The sequence below is a fragment of the Thermobia domestica genome, chromosome 12 (assembly GCF_964235325.1).
Source record: "Thermobia domestica chromosome 12, izTheDome1.hap1.1, whole genome shotgun sequence".
Lineage (NCBI taxonomy): Eukaryota > Metazoa > Arthropoda > Insecta > Zygentoma > Lepismatidae > Thermobia > Thermobia domestica.
The window spans coordinates 123,680,283-123,705,326 of NC_137465.1; the positions used below are offsets into that span (position 1 = coordinate 123,680,283).

General features: G+C 34.7%; 2 protein-coding genes across 2 annotated transcripts in view; both read left to right on the forward strand.

The window, feature by feature from the left end:
* The window catches only part of LOC145666096 (uncharacterized), an 89,488-nt gene extending 68,701 nt beyond the window's left edge, over window positions 1-20,787 (forward strand). Inside the window, exons 4-6 of the mRNA XM_081733188.1 lie at window positions 8,514-8,546; window positions 15,412-15,438; window positions 20,737-20,787. Coding sequence (XP_081589314.1) covers window positions 8,514-8,546; window positions 15,412-15,438; window positions 20,737-20,771 — 95 coding nt within the window. The 3' untranslated portion in view covers window positions 20,772-20,787. The remainder of the gene's footprint in view (window positions 1-8,513; window positions 8,547-15,411; window positions 15,439-20,736) is intronic.
* Window positions 20,788-22,216: 1,429 nt separating this feature from the next.
* The window catches only part of LOC145666617 (uncharacterized), a 68,017-nt gene continuing 65,189 nt past the window's right edge, over window positions 22,217-25,044 (forward strand). The window contains exon 1 of the mRNA XM_081734055.1: window positions 22,217-22,237. The gene's annotated coding sequence lies outside the window, so the exon portion shown is untranslated. The remainder of the gene's footprint in view (window positions 22,238-25,044) is intronic.

The window sequence follows — 25,044 nt, forward strand, 5'->3', positions numbered from 1 at the left end:
CCCACTTTAAAACTATTATAACTTCGTACCGGAAGTGGCACAAACGAAAATTTTTGCGGTACATTCCGGCACAAACGTAGCACAAACGATTGGCATAGGTTTTTTTTCGAAACTCCAAGGTGGGGGGGCTGGCGAAATGCACCTATATTCATGTCATAATAGTGGCTACGAACGACGCAGTTGCTGTTGTATTGTCATGGATATAGAACATTTCAAAAGTTGAGAAGAAAAAAAAAAACATTTTTTAGAGAGGGCAAGTAAATTTTTATAATCCTAGTTTTTATGTGATTTGAGATAGTAATTTATTAGTAAAGAAAACAAGGATCGACGGATTTCAAAGATTACTATTTCGCCTACAACAGGCATTGAGAGAAACAGTGTATGACTCATGGTCATTGTTTGTGGAAGCAAATAAGCTGACGTGGCACGATGGGGTTGGTCGACACAAAAGGCTTGGGGTAGATTGACATGCGTGTCAACCAACTCCGCGTTGTGATGAAAGATAGTTTGAATTTATTTTGTTAAGTCTTATGGTGAATATTGTTTCATTTTCAGAAGTTTGGCATTTCTGTCTTTGAGTTTGGTACTGTAGGCCTATATTTATTGATTGGAACTTCACTTCGCATCACGGCAAACAGCACTTAGATACTCTCTTCCCCAATTCACCCATTCCCAAACGCTTCCGATTTAGCAGGTCTATTTTCTTGTGTAAGGGAGCGTTATTTTCCATACTTTATTTCGTTGGCTAAGCACGTAAAGATAACAAAAGGGGAAGGAACTGCGAATTTGTCTGTGCTTGCTGCAAATTTGTCTTGAATTTCTGAGCATTGAGATAGAGACGCAAACATCAAGAAGAAAGAAAATTAGAAGCTTTATGAGAGGAAGAGAATAATATTTCTTCGAATTATATGTAAATCATGAAATAAACGTAAAAGAGGAAATAGTTACACGTCCACGGTTATACACTCTAGCCTAAAGGAGAGGGATTGTTATTAAAATAAATATTAGTGGAAAGAAGTTTTTAATGATTTCCCATCGGAATCGCAACTGGAACTGTGTGAACCAAAGATGCATGCGCTAGCTACTAGATTAGTGAGAAAGGATACAATTAGAATTAGCCATGTGTATGGCGATCTTTAGTCGTTTTCGGGTATGCTTGAGTCATATTGGCTCTGACTGTTTCTAGGTCATGAAATTCGTAACTAGTTTCGTTAGTGCTTACCAACATCAAGTGTAATACAACTTTGTTCTATTTCCAACGAGTAACAACTGATAATGGTCTGATACCTTTTTCTTTTTTTCTTTTCTTTTCTTTCTGTTTTTCAAAAATGAGCTTCAACTACCTAACGGAGCTCATACGGTTAGGCACCCGCGTTCAACAGCCTTGCTGCTGGACGGGACGCTAAACTTAAAACAACTACAACAACAACTAAAAAGGGATGTTCTAGAAGGCGCTTTGAAGACTATTTTCTTCATAATGATTTTTCATTTGTATCCAACGCCTGTGTATAAGAATATAGATTCTGCAAACCTTCCGAAACATTCACAAACCTTTTAAAAAAATAATATAGATAGTTCTATCAAAAATAGGTGTTATCAAACAAAGTAGACGATTTTAGGCATTATTAAATTTCCTAAGTCGCTACCTTTGCTTGTTCCTTCAAACATATGTGCAAAGGAAAATTAGGCTTTGACCTCACATTGCATATAGTAGTAATGCAATTAGTTATGCTGATTTATAAAGAAATCGGAAAAGAGTTTGTGGTTCCGAGAGGGGTCACTCCATGGATTTATCCCTAATCAGTTTGCAAAGATAACATTATAACAACGGGACGTTAATCTTAAGTGTGCTCCTCAAGGCTTAAAACTCTCAACATATTTCTGACTTTATTGAAAATCGAATTCAATATGTATATTTCAAATGATACATTACATATCTATTCTAGAAACTTGTGTTTTAACATAAAGAAATAATAATTTTTCTAACTTCCAATACCTTGCACTTTATTGCAGTTTAATTTAATATAAGTCATTGCTTAATTTATCACAAAATTGTTCATAATGTTTGTCTATTATCTTCGACATTTTCAAGTGTAAATTTAATCATTTTTATCATTCATTTATGTAATAAAATGTGAGCTTTCCGCTGGGTAACGATTAGTGTTTACATTGTTGTCCTAGGATCTACGGATTCAATTCCCGGCCGGAGCGAGTGTAGTTCGGATCTCACGTTCATCTGTAGGACCTCGTTTCACATAACCTCGCTTCTGAAATGAATGTTAAGCTATCATCAAAATAATAATAATAATAATAATAATAATAATAATAATAATAATAATAATAATAATAATAATAATAATAATAATAATAATTGTCTACTTCTAAATCTCTTAACCCAAGCCTCGAAAACTTGGTATTAAACAAAACATGTTAAAGGCTTTAAACATTGAATACAACTAAATTAAGATTTAAGGACTCTGATTGGCTACCTGTGATTTGTCACTTTAATTGTTATTTTCTTACCAATAAAATTCCATACAGAACTGAAAAAGGCAATTTTTGGGTACAATATCTTAGAAAGCATCTTCAATTGTTAGTTAGTTAAATGGTCAGTTTCATCGCCTCTCTCTCTCTTTCTCTCTATGGCCTATGGAACCCGGAGGTTCAATGCCGCGTTCACAAAAGCTCTCCACTGACTTCTATCTTTAGCTAACTGCATCCAGTTTCTACTTTGTATTTCTTTCTCTGCGAGATCCATCTTAATATTGTCCTCCCATCTGTGCCTACGTCTTCTTAATGGTCGTTTTCCGATTGGTCTTTCAGTCAAGACTTCGAAAGCGTTTCTACTTTCTGCCATTCTAGCTACATGACCCGCCCACCTAAGCCTCCTAAACTTGACGACCCTAACAATGTTTGGTAATCCGTATAAATTATGTAGTTCCTCGTTATGAAGTTTCCGCCATTCCCCATTCCGGTTTCTCTTGGGTCCGAATATTCGTCTCAGGATCTTGTTCTCAAATATTTTCAGTCTATGTTCTTCTCTCAGAGTAAGCGCCCATGTTTCGCAACCATACAGAACAACAGGCATGATTATCCTTTTATATATTTTAAGCTTCAGATTCCTCGACATAATTCGCGACGACAAGAGATTTTGAACCGAATATTAACACGAATTCCTTGCTTTTAGTCGACATTTAATTTCTTCGTGAATATGATTTTCGTCTGTTAGTACTGATCCTAAATATTTGAAAGTATCCACTTCATCAAAAGTATTATTTAATATTTTAACGTATCCATAATTTGCCGTATTACTGTCCCAACGCACTTTCATGTATTTAGTTTTCTCTACATTTACTTCTAAACTCATGTCCCTGCAAGCGTTTAATTAGATCTCTGCATTTCTTTCTATTGTTCTCTTATCATCACCTATTAAATTTACATAATCATCATATGCCATAACCTGGTGTATACCGTTCAACTGTAGGCCCTGGTTACTATCTTTGATTTTCCTTATAGCGTATTACACAACAAAATTAAATAATAATGGCGACAACGCATATCCTTGTTTCAGGCCATTTTCGACGTGAAAGCTCGTGGAAAAAAATTCTCCTACTCGGACTTTACTTTGGGATTTATTTAAACATATCTTAATTAATGTAATTAGCTTTCTCGGTATTCCAAGTTCTGTAAGAACGTTGTATAATGTTTATCTCCTAACCGAGTCGTACGCCTTTCTAAAATCAATAAATAGTTGATGTACCGGGGTATTGTATTCCCACTTTTTTTCTAGTATTCGACGAATGGTAAATATTTGGTCGTTAGTTGATCGATTTCGTTTAAATCCGCACTAATAGTCTCGAATAATTTCATCTGGGTATGAGGTCAATCTTGCTAATAGAATATTTGAAAGTATTTTATATGATGTTGACAGAAGAGAAATTACACTGTTCAACAAATTTTGATCAAAGGATGTAAATTTTTTGAAATTGCGATTTTTACATTCATTTAAGCATAATATGAAAGGAAATGATAATAGAAGAATTTTCTTAGCTCAGGTTGTGAGAAAAACGCCCTTGTACAACAGTAGCTGTATATATACAAATGTATTAATATTTATAGAACATTTAAGCAAAATCCTTGTAAAAACCGACATTTCACTTTTTTTTTATCTATTTCACTGTGATGTGATAAGTTGGGGAGTTGAGAAGTACCCTAACCTATAGCTTTCTATACCCTTGTACTTCCTTTTTCAAAATTGCGCAAATACCAGTTTCAGAGCGATACAGAAAATAAAGTAACCGTGGTCAAGTTAAACATTAACAATTCCGTAATAAAAATCAGCATTAACACCAAAACATGAAAAATATGTACAAATACCTTTTTGTGCAAGAACTACGCTGCAATGTAGACAAAAGTTTCAAGTGATCCCTTGTACAGGATTATGTTTATTTTATTTTGAGCGTCTTCGCTTGGCTTGCCTTTTGTAGGTTACATCTGGAGCATCCTTTGCAATAGTCCAACAGTAGTCGGCCAATGTGTTAGAACTCCACTTTACCTCATATCTCTTCTCCATGGCTGCAATGTCTTGATGGAAACGCTCACCATGTTCGTCACTTACTGCTCCACAATCTTCGGGAAAGAAGTCTAGATGTGAATGAAGAAAGTGGAGTTTCAGAGACATATTGCAACCAAGATTTTCGTAGCACAATAACAACTTTGCTACCAGTTGTTTGTAATTTGTTGCTCGGTGTCTTCCCAAGAACTATGAACAAACACTCTTCAAGCTTTCCCACGCAGCTTTCTCCTCACCTTGGAGAATTTCGTCGAACTTGTGATCTTTGAATAATTGCCTAATCTGTTGCCCTATGAAAACACCCTCTTTAACTTTGGCATCACTTAATCGAGGGAATTGTCCTCTTAGGTACTTATAGGCCTCATCCTCTTGGTTCATGCTTTTAACAAAACTTTTCATAAGACCTAATTTAATATGTAGAGGGGGAAGCAAAATTCGGTTACGATCTACCAGTGGTTCATGCTGCACATTTTTCACTCCCGGCTGAAGAGTTTCTCTGGTACTCCAATCACTTTTGCGGTAATGAGATCCACGATCTCTAGTGTCCCATTCACATATAAAGCAACAATACTTTGTATACCCTAACTGCATACCTAGCAACAGTGCTATTACTTTAAGGTCACCACAAATGAGCCACTGAAAATTGTAATATTTAATGGCTTTAAGTAAACGTTTCAAGTTTTCATAAGATTCCTTCATATGAACTGCGTAACCTACAGGAATTGAAGGAAGTTCATTTCCAATATGTAAAAGCACTGCCTTTAAACTCACCTTGGACGTATCTATAAAGAGCCTCCACTCCGTAGGTTCGTAATTAATTTTAAGTGCCCTCATGAGACCATTTACATCTGTACATGCTACAAGTGTGTCTTCCATAGTAAAAAAATGAAGTGAACATCATCTCCCTATTCCGATACACTGAAATATTTACTTTTCCTGCAATAAATTCCATTTCTTTAAGCGTGACGCTAAAATTTCGGCTTTGTTTTTCGAAAGGTCCAAGTCTCTGATGAGATCACTTAGTTCCTCTTGAGTAAGTCTATGTGGTTCACATGGAGGTTCTTCTACAACAAACGTAGGGTCCTTCGAAGTACTTGATTCAGGAGCTTCAACTTCTTGATCATCATCAGAAAAAAGATCGTATTCTTTAGGTGGGTCTGGAACAAGTAGTCCTTCTCCATGTGGAACAGGGCGCATTGCAGAAAGAATGTGAAGATAAATCAAGGCCCGCTTCTTCTTCGTGGAAATTCCCTTCTTGACGGAAGGAACCATACAAAAATAACAGTCTCTGATGTGGTCGCTTGGCTCCCTCCAAATCATGGGCACTGCAAAAGGCATTGAGCGCCCCTTCCCATTAATCCAATTTCTTAGATTGCTGTCACAAGTGTTACACACAATGTGGGGTACCCGAGATTTATCTTGGTCTCCAATTTTACAACCAAAGTAATATTGATAGGCTTTTCTTATTAGTGGTGTTATAGTCTGCTTTTGTGAGGAAAACGTCACTTCCCAACACGTAGCAGAAGCTATCCGCACTGTTTACACAATTTCGCGGCATTTTTGTTTATTGAAATCCTCAAAATGTCACTTGAAATAGTTCCGACAACTATTTAAAAATATACATTCGAAATACCAGTATTTTTGCGTACTTGTAGTTGTATTTTTATGTCCTGCACTACACAAACGTCACACCCAAAACGCTGATAACTGAACTAAATCTGTCTTTTCTAACAATAGCAGAACACTACTGAGATAAGGAACACAATGAAACCAAGCGTTCATATAGTTTCTCCAGTGTTGCCGGATCAGTGTAACATTTTACCCCAAACGAAGCGAATATATTTATTTTTAAAGCGTTATTATTAGACATGCCTGTAAAACGAAAAGTAGAGCTAATATTCGAAAATAACTTTCAAATTCGTGATCAGCACCACAAAATCAATAAGAATTAGCTGATTTTGTTCAATTTACATTTTCGTTCTTGAACAGTGTTATTAGTCAGTTTTGTCGCCTTTGTTGACCTGATCACTGGCCAACAAGTGAACTTTCTGTGTCTGTATGCCCACGTTTGATTTCTGGTAGGTATATTTGTTTCGGAAACAAACTTGCTAGGGGAGACCGGGAATGGTTGACGCACTTTTTCATTTGTCGACTATAACTGGTGAGGTAAATTTTCACGAAAAGAAAAGGAAGTATTGGCAAACTCGTTATACTATCTCCTACGAATTACAAAAATGTGGAATATTATCTGTATTATATTATGGAAGCTAGACGTGTGAAAATAACATTAAATGAAATGTGTCAACTTGCCGCGGGTGTGGGTTGGTTGACACACTGTATGGGGTAAGTGGACACACTCATATATTGGAATATTTTGTACCTATTTCTTTCATATTCAGCGTATTTCCAAGTTATACATTATAATTAAAATGACTACTAGGACTATTGAGTTGAGTTGAGTGGATTTTGAGTTTAACGTACCTTTCAGCAGCGAGACTATATGAGACGGGACCTATTGATTAACGTGGAATCCGAACCACATGAGCTGCCGCTGAGAATGGAACCTGCGTCTCCCACGCCAAAGACTTTATTCATCTTAAACAATTGAATACAAATAATGCAAATGGTATGTTAGATCTACTGTAGGCAACTGAAAACTTGTATACTATGAAGGCTTACGTTCCTTTTTTTTTTAATTCAGTCCTGTACTTCCTACGTAACAAGCACAACCAAAAGTATTATCAAAACTGCGTATTATTTCTACCTACAACAAGAGGAACTATAGATCAGAATAGACCTATAATTAACCTTAGGTTATTCTTTTCACCACTAGAACAGAATAAAAGAGAACAAGATGCAAAATATTCTTACCTATAGCTAACGTAGACCTAGTAGTATATATATATATATATATAGAACGTCTTTACTCAAAGGTCCTCAGTTTGTGTATTTATATAAACAAGGTTACGGAAAATCACTATAAAACGTTTTACGCACTGCATTTAAATATTACCTTTTATTAGGTCACATAAGAAATTAATCAATTACACTCCTTAGAATTGTTCATGTAGCTTACAAAAGATGGATCCGAAATTATAACTATTTATCCTTTGTTGCTATGACAACAAATTTCACATCGTCGAATTACTATATTAACAAAATAGCAACGTATAACAATTGCAAAGAAATTATATCTATATATCCTTTTTTCATATATTTCTTCTTCTTTTTCTTGAATAGCTTGTGCATAATTTAAAAGTAGCTATTTTCTGCCCACAAAATACAAATAAAGATATAATAAAGAGTGATGAAATACAAGTATCGTTGTATTCGTAATTCACTAAAACCACATTTTTAAGCGTACTTGGCCTTATGACTGATGCACCTAATGTATAAACACAGATAATGGTGAAGAAGACAAGAAAAACTGAGAAAGAAGTTCAATATTCCTTTGCAATTTAACGCAAATGACACATACCGAACAAGCTTTTCCTGCCATTTGCTGATATATTTCCGAAATTAAATTACCTACATACTCTTCTGTGGTTCGATCCCAACACATTCAACCTAAAAACTCAATTTCACCGGAAGTCTCGCTTATCATTATGATTATTTGCTGAAGCCGCACCGATATGAATGATACACAATTTTTCAGTGTCTTTCAACATTTACATTTTGTTTTCATAAAATAATATTAGTAAATAGTTAAGTAAAGAAATACGCACAACGACCATTGGACCGAGAATTTTAAAATTAATTGTTAAAGATTATTTTCATAAAAGATTCTTTTTATAAATAAGTAGGAAATTGCTCTGATATTCACTAGATGGCAGGGAATATATAAGAATCTAAAATTATAAATATGTTAATAACAAATTCTAATAATTAGAGAATCTTAAAATAAATAAAATTACTTATTTTTCTTCATTACTTGGAACAGAAAATGGCACGGAAGTCAAACTAAATGTCACCAGTAAGTAATAAATTTACATATAATGCATCTACCTGTACTAATATATTTTATAAGTAATTTTATGGTAGTAGGTTTACGTGCTGATTCATACTATGTTGCTTGTTTGTTAGTAAGTGATTGGTAGGGATTACTATTGTCAGGTTTTACTTATGAACAGTGGCGTATTTACGATTTTCTTTCAGGAGGGGCTTTGCCTGGAAATGTGAAAACTCTGCAAGATATTTCATTTACTTTACTATACTAAGTAAGATTTCGGGGGGGGGGGGCTGAAGCCCGGAAGCCACCCCCCTAAATACGCCACTGCTTATGAATTATATATAGTAAAGAGTAAATAAATTATATAGTAAATAAAGTCTGAATCACAGTTTTTTTAATTAAAAGAAATTATAAATTGAAGTGCAAATCGTGTTAAGTAGTTTGCATTATAAAACATTATAAGGACAAAATAAACAACGTTTCAATTTCTTTGTTTTTATTTTCTTTTTCAAACACGGTAATTACGCTCACATATACGTGACATGTACAGTACATTCATAGACTAACAGGATATCCGAGTCAAATATTCACAGCGAATATGGAACTGTCTCTTACAGGAACTGTCTGTGCCTACTCGAATGACTAAAATACTTCCTTTATTAGCACCTGACCACTCATTCAAGAATGATTTGTAAATGTACTGCCTGGGATACAAAGTGGTTATGATCCCATTTTAAACAGGAGTTTCCTGTTTCATATATCCTTGGTGCTTTAGAATTGCCTCAAACTAATCTACAAATCGAGAATTTGTTCGATTAGCTTACGAGAGAACAATGAACGAAGATCATGGTAATAGACGCAGTAAACTGAACGAAAGCATGATTTTGATTCAGCAATGGCAAAAATGTAATATTCCTCGTGAGTTTTATCTGACTAACTCAAATAGGATTCTACTTCAATAGATTGAAATGATAAAATTTCTGGCTGGACCCAAGTGCTAACTACGTTCAAAAAAACATTTCAAACTGTTCAGCCGTCTTCCCGTAATAATAAGACAAAAATTTAAGTGTGAAGAAAATATATTGAAATTTCACCTTTAACCTTCTTAAAAGGTGCCTTTTCGAAAACGTTAGAGTGTATGTCCAATTATTTTTAATGAGAAGTTTGTGTACTGTGTTTCATCTTCGTTATTTGAGAAACTTCTGAAGTACTCTACTTTTTGCCTTAAATTAGTTAATAACATATAAAGGTAACCAAAAAAGTCCTGTCGCTTTTGCGAAAGTCTGTGTTTAATTCTCCCTCACATTCTGAGTTGAATACGAATGGAGATAAGGCTAAGGTCAGTTGTTGATGTAGGTATATCCAACATACTACCTGGTTATCGCATTTCAGTTACATCTTGAATTTGCGTAAGGATAGAGTGAACATGGGACCGCCACAGAGCTCTTAACTGCGTATATACTGTACGAGTAGAAACTGGGGTCAAACACCGCTACAGCGGAGCGAAAGGTATGTCAAGACTTTGGTAAGGGTGTCGTGGCAAAGTGGACAGTGCAGCTGTGGTTTAACAAGTTTAAAGACGGTGACGAAATACTCGAAGACGCACCATGTGCCGGAAGGCCAACACATGTATAAAATGAAGATCTTCGGTCAGCAATTGAGGCGAACAGTGACCAGACATGTGAGGAACTGGGACTACAATTCAGTGTGAGTGGAGAAACCACACTCCATCAACTTGGGAAGCACTACAAGTTGGGTCGATTGGTTCCACATGATTTGACTCCGGGCCAGAAGGCAACGCGAGCAGACACTTGTGTTTCTTACCTGTATGGAGCTCCACGGTGCCGACATCATTGGTTAGCATCCCATGAACTGGTGCCGAAAGAGCCGAAACCAGCACTACAGCAGAAGAAGGTCCCCCTGTGTGTTTGTGGACAGCTTGCGGCATCGTGCACCGTATCTGCTACCAGCTGGTCAGAGCATTAATGCAACTGTTTACTGTCAGCAGTTGAGCCGTGTTCAAGAAAAACTCAAAACTGTGAATCCAGCACTTTTGAACGCAAAGGGGTAATCTTGTTAAAGGACAACGGTAAACCACACGTGGCTAGGATGACCCTGGGATGGGGAACACTATTGCATCCGTTGTACTCCCCGGACATTACACCTTCCAAATATAATTTGTTGCATTACTTAGACAATCATCTTAGAGCAGAGAGCAAAATTTCGAAGTCAGACGCACTCGCCAATCCCAAAATGGTGGTCACCAGCATCTTTCAAGTACAAATTATGAGAGGTCCTCCATCCTACAGCCTTTGATTTGACAAAGAGACTACATCAGAGCATAACATTTCAAAACGAAACAATTAGATTCAGGATAATCAATTTTGAATTGGACAATTCATATACATGTTAAAAACTATCTTAGCTTGACGTTTGTTTAAAGCTCTCTCTGCATCGAAGTAAAAGATGTCGATTGCAGTTTTCGAATCAAAGTATGATAATTCTCACTCGCACAATTATTTTCGTGCGAAACAGAAACTGCGAAGCTCTGTGAGTTTAGGCAGAAACCATTCCTACGGAACACTAGTCGCCAATTCAACCTAGCGACCGGAAATTTTGTGCCCTGTCTTAGAGAACGCCAGTTCGAATCCCTAGTAGAGATGCAAAATGTAATTGATACCTTTTTCGCTTCGTGGTCCACTAAATTCTACCATGATGGAATCTATGGCCTTCCAGAACATTGGCTGAAGGTCGTCGATGCTTATGGAGACTATGTTTGATCTTCCAGATATGTCTTACGCAGGGTTGGGTAATTACGCGTATAAACGCGAAATTTACGTAAAATACGTAAAGTACGAAAAAAATTAGATACAGGTCTACAAATAAAAAGAAAACTTTCTACGCGCTGAGCATTAAAATAATCCTTCCTCAAATTGTATGGAATCTAGCTGGATTTTGCAAAACTTAATATGTAAGCATGAACTGGGAATTTTGTATTGGCTTTGTATAATACAGTTTGCAAGCGAGACTGTTCAAAACCCATTTCATCGTGTTTTATGTTTTAAATAATCTGTAATCGAGAAAACTTTTATGCCCGAGAAGCCGTGGGGAAGACTATTGTGCAATGCAACAACAATAGTAAGCCTTTGTTGTCTCCACGTGTGACGAGGACGACTTTCTGCAATGTGACCCTCCGGCTTTACTTCATACTTGTCGACTTGCCGTCGCCGTCTCGCTGGCGCCCGCTGATTGTCGGCGCCAGCCGGTTTGAATTTTCAATGCTTTATCTGCTCTACAGTCTGGTATAAGAATAATTGAATAGTATTTCTTCCACAATCTCTGTTATTAATATAAACTGTGGAAGTTTAAACTTCGCTTTAGTTGGTGCGGTGCGACTGAAGAAATCTGAGTTCCGCTTCTGGCTAAGTGCTGAATTGTGATTTGAGAATTTTGTGTGTCTGTAGGTGACGGTGCGGAACAATTTTAACATCACTATGAATCGAGGGCTTAACCTCTTTTTCCGGCACTTGATGACAGCTCGTTCTTGGGCTTTCTCCATTTTTCAAGCTAGGCGCCACCTCACACAAATGAAACGACAAAAAAGAATATTAATATAGCAGCTATGGTTCTCAAATTTAACATATAGGCATCTAAGACATTAGGTTACAATATCTCCCATCAGCCATCCCAGCTCAAGTATTTTAAATATGCCGGGGACATTAATTATTGAACTAGCCTCGTATTTATGAAATAAAACACGAAATTGTACTTGTCGTTTTCCGAACTTCATCCGAAGAAATCCATCAGCCAAACACTCTTTCTGAATTCTAAGGTTCTTCTATTAAACCTTTGACCTCCAAATTCTACTATATCTTTACAAGGAGGTAAAGCAAATAGTGCCAATGAAGGATATTTCCGTGTATGTTTTGTGACATATTTTAGGATTGCTTGTAACTTAGTTTTGCAGTTGTATGATATTAATTGCATTGTTCTTTGTAAATTCTCCCACAAGTTTTATCTTTAATACGTGGACCCCTGAATTAGCCTCTGAAATCATATATGATGATATGTATGATCCCCTATATGATGGGATGATATTTAGATGCTGGTATATGATAAATGATGATATTTATGATACCCTATATGATGATATTTAGATGCTGGTCCGATTGATAATAAAAAAAGAAAGTGGCATGAGTGGGTCTTTACTAAGCCAGAATGGAATTGTATTTTGGCAAGAGTCACGAGAGAAGGAACTATAAGATTTATAACTCACGATTTGGCCAAATATTTGTTGTTTCTACTAGATTGAATACTGAAACTCCACCAAATATCTAGTATTATGAAAAAGGTATTGAGCCTTTTGCGGACAAAATGGCGTAAATGTCCAACAGCTCAGAGAATATACGTCGCAGCGGATTTAGGTCCAACGTCACTTCATGACTGACTGTTGTAGCTAGTAGATGTATAAAAAGTGTCTGGAATTCTTATAATCAAAGACTTTGTGCTTCATACATGCAGGATTTGTTATCAAAAGCAACGGCCAATGATGGTTCAGTCGCTTTGGTTCTGGAAATATCTGTGTGCAAGATGCTCTTCGCTGTGAGGATCCAAGCACGTTAAAGGTGCATGTTATTCCGGCAAAAGTCAAGCAAGACAGGCATGTAAGCAATTATGACATCACTTATAACCAAAACATACTTTACGAAACAATGGAAACCATTGAAGAAAGGTGGCCGCATAAAGAAGCTTAACGTTCAGGTACCTCAAGATATGATTCAAAAGCATTTACTGGATTGAATATCTATTTACGAATCTCAAGTAAAACGTAACTCGGTTCATTTCTGAAGCTGTTGATTACAAGTGATAAAAAGTGGGTGATCTATAACAACAATATGCAAGAAATATTGTGATCGAAGCGAGGAGAAACTCCAAAGTCTGTGTCAAAGTCCATACTGACGCCAGGAAAGTTATAATGCACGTTTGATGAGACTGAATGGCAAATTTATGTTACTATCTGGTGCTTCCTGGACATAACCATAGATCTGGACCCATACAGTTAACAATCAGAACAAGTACACGTAGAAAGTTAAAAAAAGAGAAAAAGAAACTCTAGTGGCTCGTCAACAGAAAGTTTATCGTATATCACGCAGATAACACAAGACCACATACATCTTAAATGACCCGTCAGAAATTGGAAGAAACTGGCTGGGAGGTTTTAATTCATCCGCCGTATAACCTAGACTTAGCATCATTGGACTATCATTTGTTTTAATGTTTGCAGAACTCCTGAAATGGTGTTAAAACCACGTGTCAATTTCCTTAAAACCAGAACCACAAAATTCCATAGAGACGGTATTATGGTCTTTGCCCAAAGTATGGCAGATCATTGAACAGTATTGATTATATGTGATTACATAACTTATTTCTCAATCAGAATAAATTCTAAGTTCCAATATTCTAAATTCGGACACCAAATTTAATACCTTTTAGACAACCTGATATAAAGACACACTATTGTATTTTAACATTTGTTTCGTTTCAAAAAAAATAAATAAAAAATAAAATAGAAGCGAGGAGAAACTCCAAAGTCTGTGTCAAAGTCCATACTGACGCCAGGAAAGTTATAATGCACGTTTGATGAGACTGAATGGCAAATTTATGTTACTATCTGGTGCTTCCTGGACATAACCATAGATCTGGACCCATACAGTTAACAATCAGAACAAGTACACGTAGAAAGTTAAAAAAAGAGAAAAAGAAACTCTAGTGGCTCGTCAACAGAAAGTTTATCGTATATCACGCAGATAACACAAGACCACATACATCTTAAATGACCCGTCAGAAATTGGAAGAAACTGGCTGGGAGGTTTTAATTCATCCGCCGTATAACCTAGACTTAGCATCATTGGACTATCATTTGTTTTAATGTTTGCAGAACTCCTGAAATGGTGTTAAAACCACGTGTCAATTTCCTTAAAACCAGAACCACAAAATTCCATAGAGACGGTATTATGGTCTTTGCCCAAAGTATGGCAGATCATTGAACAGTATTGATTATATGTGATTACATAACTTATTTCTCAATCAGAATAAATTCTAAGTTCCAATATTCTAAATTCGGACACCAAATTTAATACCTTTTAGACAACCTGATATAAAGACACACTATTGTATTTTAACATTTGTTTCGTTTCAAAAAAAAATAAATAAAAAATAAAATAAATAAATAGTAAAGTTATAACATTTTAAATAAATAGATAGTGAAGTTGTAACATGTTAAATAAATAAATAATGAAATTATAACATTTTGAGTATACTACTGCTAACGGAGATCATAACCTCTTTAAAGAATCTGAAATTCTAATTAACCCTTTACCGCATGCCGTGCCATATATAGTACATCCTCTTTTTTCAGTTTAGCTTTTTTGTGATTTATCAAAGGCATCAAATGATTGTTTTGTCTGCTGTGGGAGATATTGAGGTGTATAAATAAGAGATTTTGGTGTCATCTGGCATGTTCTTTGCGAGTTGTAAGTGTGTCATATATGGCTCTTACTTATTTCTCGTCGGAATTAAGTGAAATATCTAAAATTCAAGTTTCAATTTATTTTTCAAGTTCACATACGAGGATTTACAATACTGATTTTTTTGTTAAAAGAAAATAATGCTAAAAGCAGTTAATAAGCAGAGTAAAGATTATTGTTTTGCTCATATTAAATTTATCAGTTTTAAAATTAGTGGAAAATTGCAATGATATCCACGAGATAGTAGAAAATTTATAAGAAATTTATCGTGTTAGAGGTACCTGCATTAGTAAGATTATTAATAAGTAGTAGAACTTTACAGAAAATGAAATTACGTATCTTTTTTTATTTCTGTCTAACAGAAAATAGCACGAATTCAAATAACACCAGTAAGTAATACATTTACAAATAATAGATTTATATACATCAATATCCTTTATTTACTATTATATATCAATATTGTATTCCACACTCCTATCTTATAAGTAACTTTGTATCTGAAGAACTAGTAGTATTTTTATGTTATTTTGCTTTACTAAATATTACTAATACAATCTCCTGTCTTCAAATAAAATAAACTACAGGTTGATATAATAAACATTATTACGGAGTTTGCAATTATCTGTATAAAATGTTGCAGAGAAACAGAATAGTTTGAAAAGAAATAAATATGATACATATATGTAGCATGTGTATTCGAAGATACATAAATAGGACATTCTAGTTATATATTTACAACGACACTTAATACCCGTACTTCGAGTGGAAAGAAAATATTTATACAAAATATTTGGAAGGTATATTTGAAATCAGTCACTCGGTGGGATCGTATTTTAATTCCAATGATACGATAAATTTACCAGCTCGACAGAAGTGCTTACCATGTTCAAAATTCGTTTCATACTCTGTACTGTTACTTTTTGCGAAAAAAGTGACCTTTCTTCATCTTAGGATATAGTATATTTCATTTAAATATAGGAGTATTGGAATTTCTTTGAGGCTGCAAGGCTTTACATCTACTTCAACAGACGAACCTTAGATTGATATTTTAAGTGTATGTATCTACTGCTATAGTTACTTCCAGTATTCTATTTTCATTATTAATTTCGTTGTTGTTAGCTGTTGATGATTTATAACTCATTCTTTCTCGCAAATTGGAACTAAACTTTTGTTAGAGAACTAAATTTGCATGTAAGTATCCAAACTTAAATGTGTGTTAATAAGCAGAATTGTGAAGCTAACTTGCTTCAGCTTTAATCATGTTTAAGAGATAAGAGAGAAACAAGTTACTAGTTTTCGGTACCTGTGCAGTGTTGTTAGTGAGGACATGAATTGAGAACGTAAACTCAAAGCAAGAATACGAAACTGATAGCAAGCATGTAAGAAACGTTTACTTTATGTGTTATTCAATAAAGACGTAAGAAAATGTTCGTACGAACAGTTTCTTGTCGTGGGTTGCATTCTTCATGAGGCAGAAACACATTACACAAAAGCCATTACATAAATATAATCTTTGTTTTCAAATCGTGGATGTTGAGAACAATGAAGAGAAGTAACTGGTTTGAAAAGAAAACAAATGGGAAAGTGTTAGGAATGATAGGGGAGAATATATCGGTTTCAGATTTAATTGAAAAGAAGAAGTTAATCTGGTTTGGACATTGACTGAATATGAACTATATCATAAAGGGACGTAATACAATGTATGGTGAGAGAAGAGGAGGGATTTGTTTCTAATGTGTTCAACATTTTAAAATCAACTTTTAAAATGTGTGTATAAATCAAAATTCAATTCATCAGAAGATGCAACTAATGAAAAGTGATCATCAATCTTTCACGTAAAGTTTCTGTTCTTGGCCATAAGATAATAGACTAATATCTTTAACTATGTATGCTTTCATAATACGCATATATGTATTTCTTTCAACAACCAGTACTATCTGTTTAGAATTACAATGGCCAAATTCCAGGAGAATACTCTATATTAAATGATCGAAAAAGGTTTAGCAAAAACATAGGTCGAAGAATACTTAAACCACAAAAACTGTAAAACATCAAGTTTTGATATGCTCTGGATTGAAACCTAATGAATGTACTGCATTCTATTTAAGTATTCATGTTTCACAATTCTCGTATACCGGCAGAACGAATTGTATACAGGAAATTGGTGTACGGGATACACTTCGAAATATTAAATGGATAATAATAGATGTATTCAAATATGTCACTAAAAATCATTTCATTTCTCTGTTTGTAATTGAATATGACCAATATCACTTTTCCCTTTCTATGTAACAGCCAGTATGATTTTCACGAGCTATGCAATCCATATAACATACTATATATCCGAAGAAAACTTTTTGTTAATAAAGGAAATCACAATTCAATATTAAAACATGATTTGTAATGTTTCTTTATGAAAACATTGCTGCTACAGTCAAGTTTCTCCACCCAAGTTTAGGGATTAGGGCTACATAATAGGCCCCCTTTGATAGTGTGTACAAACTCCAGGTAGTCAATAAGTGGCACCCTCTTCGCATCCCAAAATTGTGGCCATAACCTTGCGTGCTGATGCTAGCATCTTGACTTTGCATGGGGTAGGCGAACTGCTGTCCCACCACACCATGCTCTCTCGTTTGGACTCGGGATCATAGTGGAGGAGCCACGTCTCATCCACTGTCACAAATCTATCACAGAACTGTTTCAGGTTTGCGTCCATAACCTCCAAACCAGCCCTTGAACATCGAACTTTGTCCTTCTGATGCTTACAAGCTAACATTTTGGGTACCCATCGCGCTGAGACTTTTCTGATTCATGCAGAATGGTTTCCACCGAACCTACGTAGATGTGCATGATGTCTGCTAACTGCACCGTGATTCCTCTGTCTGCTATAACAGTATCATGCGCAGCATCAATGTTGTTGGAGGACCAGCACCAGGGGCTTGTTGACAACTTCCCCTGCCGCAACGGTAGTCGCCGCACCCGTTCTTTACCACCTGGTAGAAAGGAGCCCCATCACCCAACACACTGATCATGTCCTCATGAATCTCCTGGGCTTAACCCTTTTGCTGGAGGTATTTGATGACAACTCGTTGTTGGGTTTTCTCCATTTTTAAAGCTATTTGCCACCTCTTAGAAATTAAAAGACAAAAAAGAATATTAATATAGCAGCTATGGTTTTCAAATTTAACATTTAGGCTTCTTAGACATTAGGTTACACTATTCCGATTCAGCCATCCCAGCTAAAATATTTTAAATATCCCGGGAACAATAATTATTGAACCACCCTCGTATTTATGAAATAAAACACGAAATTGTACTTGACGTTTTCGGAACTTCATCCGAAGAAATTCATCAGACAAACACTCTTTCTGAATTCTAGGGTTGTTCTATTAAACCTTTGACCTCCAAATTCTACTATATCTTTACAAGGAGGTAAAGCAAATAGTGCCAATGAAGGATTTTTCCGTGTATGTTTTGGGACATATTTTAGGATTGCTATTAACTTAGTTTCGGAGTTGTATGATATTAATTGCATTATTCTATTGTAAATTCTCCCACAAGTTTTATCTTTAATACCTGGAGCCCCGAATTAGCCTCTGAAATCATATGTCTACCCTATATGATGATATTTAGATGCTGGTCCGATTGATGACGATAAAAATAAAAGTGACATGAGTCAATCTTTACTAAGGCAGAATGGAATTGTAGGTTGCCAAGATTCACGAGAAAAGGAACCGTGATATTTATAACTAACGCTTTGTACAAATATTCGTTATTCCTACTAGATTGAATACTGAAACTGCACCAAATATCTAGTACTAAAAAAAAGATATTGAGCCTCTTGCGTACAAAATGGCGTAAGTGTCCTACAGTGAGTATGTAGGTTGCAGCGGATCAAGGTCCAACGTTATTTCATGACTGATAGTTGAAGCTAGTAGATGTATAAAAAGTGTCTGGAATTCTTATAATCAAATAACTTTGTGCTTCATACATGCAGGATTTGTTATCAAAAGCACCGGCCAATGATATGGTCACTTGCTTTTGTTCTGGAAATATCTGTGTGCAAGATGCTCTTCGCAGTGAGGGTCCAAGCACGTTAAAGGTGCATGTTATTCCGGCAAAAGTCAAGCAAGACAGGCATGTAAGAAATTATGACATCACTTATGACCAAATCATACTTTACAAAACAATGTAAAACCATTGAAGAAAGGTGGCCGCAAAAAGAAGCTTAACGTTTAGGCGCCTCATGATCTGATTCAAAAACATTTACTCGAATAAATATTTATTTACGAATCTCAAGTAAAACGTAACTCGGGTCATTTCTGAAGCTGTTGATTATAAGTGATAAAAAGTGGGTGATCTATAACAACAATGTGCAAGAAATATTGTGATCGAAGCGAGGAGAAACTCCAAAGTCTGTGTCAAATCCATACTGACGCCAGAAAAGTTATAATGCACGTTTGATGGGACTGGACGGCAATTTACGTTACTATGTCGTGCTTCCGGGCAGAACCATAGACCTGGACCTATACTGTTAACAATCAGAACAATTAGACGTAGAGAGTAAAAAAAAAGCTCTCGGAGCTGGTCAATAGAAAGCTTATCGTATATCACGCAGATAACACCAGACCACATACATCTTAAATGACCCGTCAGAAATTGGGGGAACCTAGCTGGAAGGTTTTAATTCATCCACCGTATACCCTAGAGTTAGCACCATTGGACTATCACTGGCTTTAATGTTTGCAGAACTCCTTAAATGGTGTTAAGATAGTTTCGAAGGAAGCGTGTGAAAGCCACGTGTCAATTCTTTTAAAAGCAGAACCACAAAATTCTATAGAGACGATGTTATGGTCTTTCCCCGGTTACATAACTTATTTTTCAATCACAATAAATTTATTCTAAGTTTGAACCCCAAAGTTCAATACCTTTTAGACAACCTGATATAAAGACACACTATTGTATTTTAACATTTGTTTCGTTTCAAAAAAATAAATAAAAATAAAATAAAATAAATAAAGGGTGAAGTTATAACATTTTAAATAAATAAATAGTGAAGTTTTAACATTTTAAATAAATAAATAGTGAAATTATAACATTTTGAGTATACCAATGCTCACGGAGATCATGACCTCTTTAAAGAATCTGAAATTCAAATTAACCCTTTACCGCATGCTGTGCCATATATGGCACATACCCTTTTTTCACTTTAGGTTTTTTGTGATTTATCAAAGGCATCAAATGACTGTTTTGTCTGCTGTGGGAGATATTGACGTGGATGAATAAGAGATTTTGGTGTCATCTGGCATGTTCTTTGTGAGTTGTTAGTGTGTCATATACGGCTCTTACTTTTTTCTCCTTGGAATTAAGTGAAAAATCTAAAATTCAAGTTTTAATTCATTTTTCAGTTTCCCATATGACGATTTACAAAACTGAATTTCTTTTTTGTTAACAGAAAATCATGCAGGTATGAGTTAATAAGCAAAGAGTGAAGATTATATTTTACTCATATTAAACTTATCAATTTTACAAATGAGTGGAGAATTGCTATGATATCCACAAGATAGTAGAAAATTTATAAGAACTTTATCGTGATAGAGATAAATGCATTAGTAAGATTATTAATAAGTAGTGGAACTTTAGAGAAAATGAAATTACTTATATTGTTTTTAAATTCTATCTAACAGAAAAAAGCAGAAAGTCAAATGACACCCGTAAGTAATACATTTACAAATAATGCCTTTATATACATCAATATTCTTTATTTACTATTATATATCAATATTGTATTCCATACTCCTGTCTTATAAGTAACTTTGTGTCTGAAAGATTAGTGTGTGCCAAAGTCCATACTGACGCCAGGAAAGTTATAATGCACGTTTGGTGGGACTGGATGCCGATTTATGTTACTATCTGGTGCTTCCGGGTAGAACCATAGACTTGGACCTATACTGTTAACAATCAGAACAACTAGCCGTAAAAAAAAAAAAAAAAAAAAAAAGTCCAGGAGCTGGTCAACAGAAAGGTTATCGTATATCACGCAGATAACACCAGACCACATACATCTTAAATGACCCGTCAGAAATTGGGGGAACCTAGCTGGGAGGTTTCAATTCATTAACCCTACACCCTAGAGTTAGCACCATTGGACTATCACTGGCTTTAATGTTTGCAGAACTCCTTAAATGATGTTAAGATAGTTTCGAAGGAAGCGTGTGAAAGCCACGTGTCAATTCTTTTAAAACCAGAACCACAAAATTCTATAGATACGATATTATGGTCTTTCCCCATAGAATGGCAGATCATTGAACAGTATTGATTATATGTGGTTACATAACTTATTTTTCAATCACAATAAATTTATTCTAAGTTTGGACCCAAAGTTCAATACCTTTTAGACAACCTGATATAAAGGCAGACTATTGTATTTTAACACTGGTTTCGTTTCAAAAAAATAAATAAAAATAAAATAAAATAAAATAAATAAATAGTGAGGTTATAACATTTTAAATAAATAAGTAGTGAAATTTTAACATTTTAAATAAATAAATATTGAAGTTATAACATTTAGAGTATACAAATGCTCACGGAGATCATGACCTCTTTAAAGAATCTGGAATTCAAATTAACCCTTTACCGCATGCCGTGCAATATGGCACATACTCTTTTTTCACTTTAGCTTTTTTTTGTGATTTATCAAAGGCATTAATGACTGTTTTGTCTGCTGTGGGAGGTATTGACGTGTATGAATAAGAGATTTTGGGGTCATCAGTCATGTTCTTTGTGAGTTGGAAGTGTGTCATATATGGCACTTCCTTATTTCTCGTCGGAATTAAGTAAAAAATCTAAAATTGAAGAACCAATTCATTTTTCATGTTCCTATACGAGGATTTGCAATACTGATATACCAATATATATGCTAAGAGAAAATCATGCAGAAAGGAGTTAATAAGCAAAGAGGGAAGATTATTGTCTTACTCATATTAAAATTATCAACTTTACAAATTAGTGGAAAATTGCTATGATATCCACAAGATAGTAGAAAATTTATAAGAACTTTGTCGTGATAGAGGTAAATGCATTTGTAAGATTATTAATCAGTAGTGGAACTTTACAGTAAATGAAGTTAATTATCTTTTTCTTCTAAATTCTATCTATCAGAAAATAACAAAAAGTCAAATGACACCCGTAAGTAATACATTTACAAATAATGCATTTATATACATCAATATTCTTTATTTACTATTTTATATCAATATTGCATTTCATAGACCTGTCTTATAAATAACTTTGTATCTGAAAGATTAGTAGTATTTTTATGTTAATTTGCTTTATTAAATATTAATAATGCAAGCTCATGTCTTCAAATAAAATAAATTACAGGTTGATATAATAAACCTATTAAGGAGTTTCCAATTATCTGTATAAAATGTTGTACAGAAACAAAATGGTTTGGAAACACATAAATATGATACCTATATATAGCATGTGTATTCATAGATAAATAGGACATTCTAGTTATATATTTACAACGACATGGAAAGAAAATATTTATATAAAATATTTGGAAGGTATATTTGAACTCTGTCACTCGGTTTGATCTTATATAAAGTCCAATAATACGGCAAATTTACCACCTCGACAAAAGTGCTTACCACGTTCAAAAATTCGTTTCATACTCTGTACTGTTATTGTTTGCATAATAAAATGACCTTCTTTCTTCATCTTAGGATATAGTATATTTCATTCAAATATAGGAGTCTCGGAATTGCTTTGAGGGTGCAAAGCTTTACACCTACTTCAACAGGCCATCCTTAGATTGATATTTTAAGCATATGTATCCACTGCTATAGTTACTTCCAGTATTTTATTTTCATTATTGCTTTCGTTGTTGTTAGCTGTTAATGATCTATTACTCAATTTTTCTCGCAAATTGCAACTAAACTTTTGTTAGAGAATTAAATTTGCATGTAAGTATCCAAACTTAAATGTGTGTTAATACACAGAATTGTTAAACTACCCTACTTCAGCGTATAATCATGTTTAAGAGATAAGAGAGAAAGAAGTGACTATTTTTCGGTACCTGTGTAGTGTTGTTAGTGAGAACATGAGTTGAGAACGTAGACTAAAAGGAAGAATAGGAATCTAATAGCAAGCATGTAAGAAACGTTTACTTTGTGTGTTATTCAATAAAGACGTAAGAAAATATTCGTACGAACAGTTTCTTGTCGTGTGTTGTATTGTTCATGAGGCAGAAACACATCACACAAAAACCATATAAATGTACTCTTTGTTTTCAAATCGTGGATGTGAAGAAGAATGAAGAGAAGTAACTGGTTTGAAAAGAAAACAAATGGAAAAGTGTTAGGAATGATAGGGGAGAATATATCGATTTTAGATGCAATTGAAAATAAGAAGCTAAATAAGATGCAATTGAAAATAAGAAGCTTTGGACATTGACTGAAAAGGAACTATATCATAAAGGGACGTAATGCAATGTACGGTGGAAGAAAAAGAGGGAGGTGTTTCTAATGTGTTCAACATTTTAAAATCAACTTTTAATATGTGTGTATAAATAAAACTTCAATTCATCAGAAGATGCAACTAATGAAAAGTGACCATCAAACTTTCACGTAAAATTTCTGTTCTTGGCCATAAGATAATAGACTACTATCTTTAACTATTTATGTTTTCATAATAGGCCTACGCGTATATGTATTTCTTTCCAGAATTAGTACTATATGTTTAGAATTATAATGACCAAATTCCGGGAGAACACTCTATATTAAATGACAGAAAAAGTTTTAGCAAAAACATGGATCGAAAAATGCTTAAACCACAAAAAATGTAAAACATCACCTTTTGATATGCTCTAGATTAAAACCTATTGAATGTACTGTATTCTATTTAAGTATTCATGTTTCACGGTTCTCCTATACTGGCAGAACGAATTGTATACAGGAAGTTGGTGTACGGGATATACTTCGAAATATCAAATGGATAATAATAGATATATTTAAATATGTCACTTAAAATCATTTCATTTCTCTGTTAGTAATTGAATATGACCAATATCACTTTTCCCTTTTTATGATTTTCCCGACCCAATATGATTTTCACGAGCTATGCAACCCATATAACATACTATATATCTGAAGAAAACTTTTTGTTAATAAAGGAAATCACAATTCGATATTAAAACATGATTTGGTAATGTTTCTTTAAGATGACATTGCTACAGCCATGTTTCTCCATCGCAGTCCAGGCAGGAGCACGAGTCAACGAGACCGAGGACGATAATACTTGTAGACTAATGTTATGTTTCAGGTTCAGGGTGCCCTCAAGAACGATCCCATAGTTGTTGTCCTCTGTATGTCTTTAGTGCACTGTACGAACTGTTACTTGTACTCGAGGATGCCTAGGCTATGCTATGGGAAAAGTTATATCTCTATTGATGTCCTTGATCAACGGCGTTGCTAGTAAACAGAGTAAAACTCAATGAAGGCAGACATCAGCTAAGCATTTGAGCAACTACTATTATCCCAAGTAAGTATTTACACCTCTGGCTACAAAGTTAGTGCACCAGAAGCCCAGGCTTATGATGAGTTGTACAAAAAACTCTAAACAAAATAAGGAGAAAATAAGAACTTTGGAAGTTAAGTGAGAGGCAAAAGATAGGTACTTCTCATGTGCTCTGAATGAATAATGAAAATAACAGAGTTCTGACAAGTGAAGAGAAGTTAAAGAAGTAATGTATGGAGCATTTCTATAACCTTCCCAATGAAGAAACCCCAGGCTAAACTGGCAAACTTCTGCCCACGAGTCAGGGAGTGGCTCGTTCTGTCATCATGCTAAAGGCACAAAATGCCATAAAAAGATTAAAAATAAAAAGCCTCAAGACAGAATTATATTCTTATTGAAGTATGGAAAAACTTAAGTAAAGAATGAGTGAAATGGTTTACTCAACATTTAAGTATTATATTGAAAAAAGAATA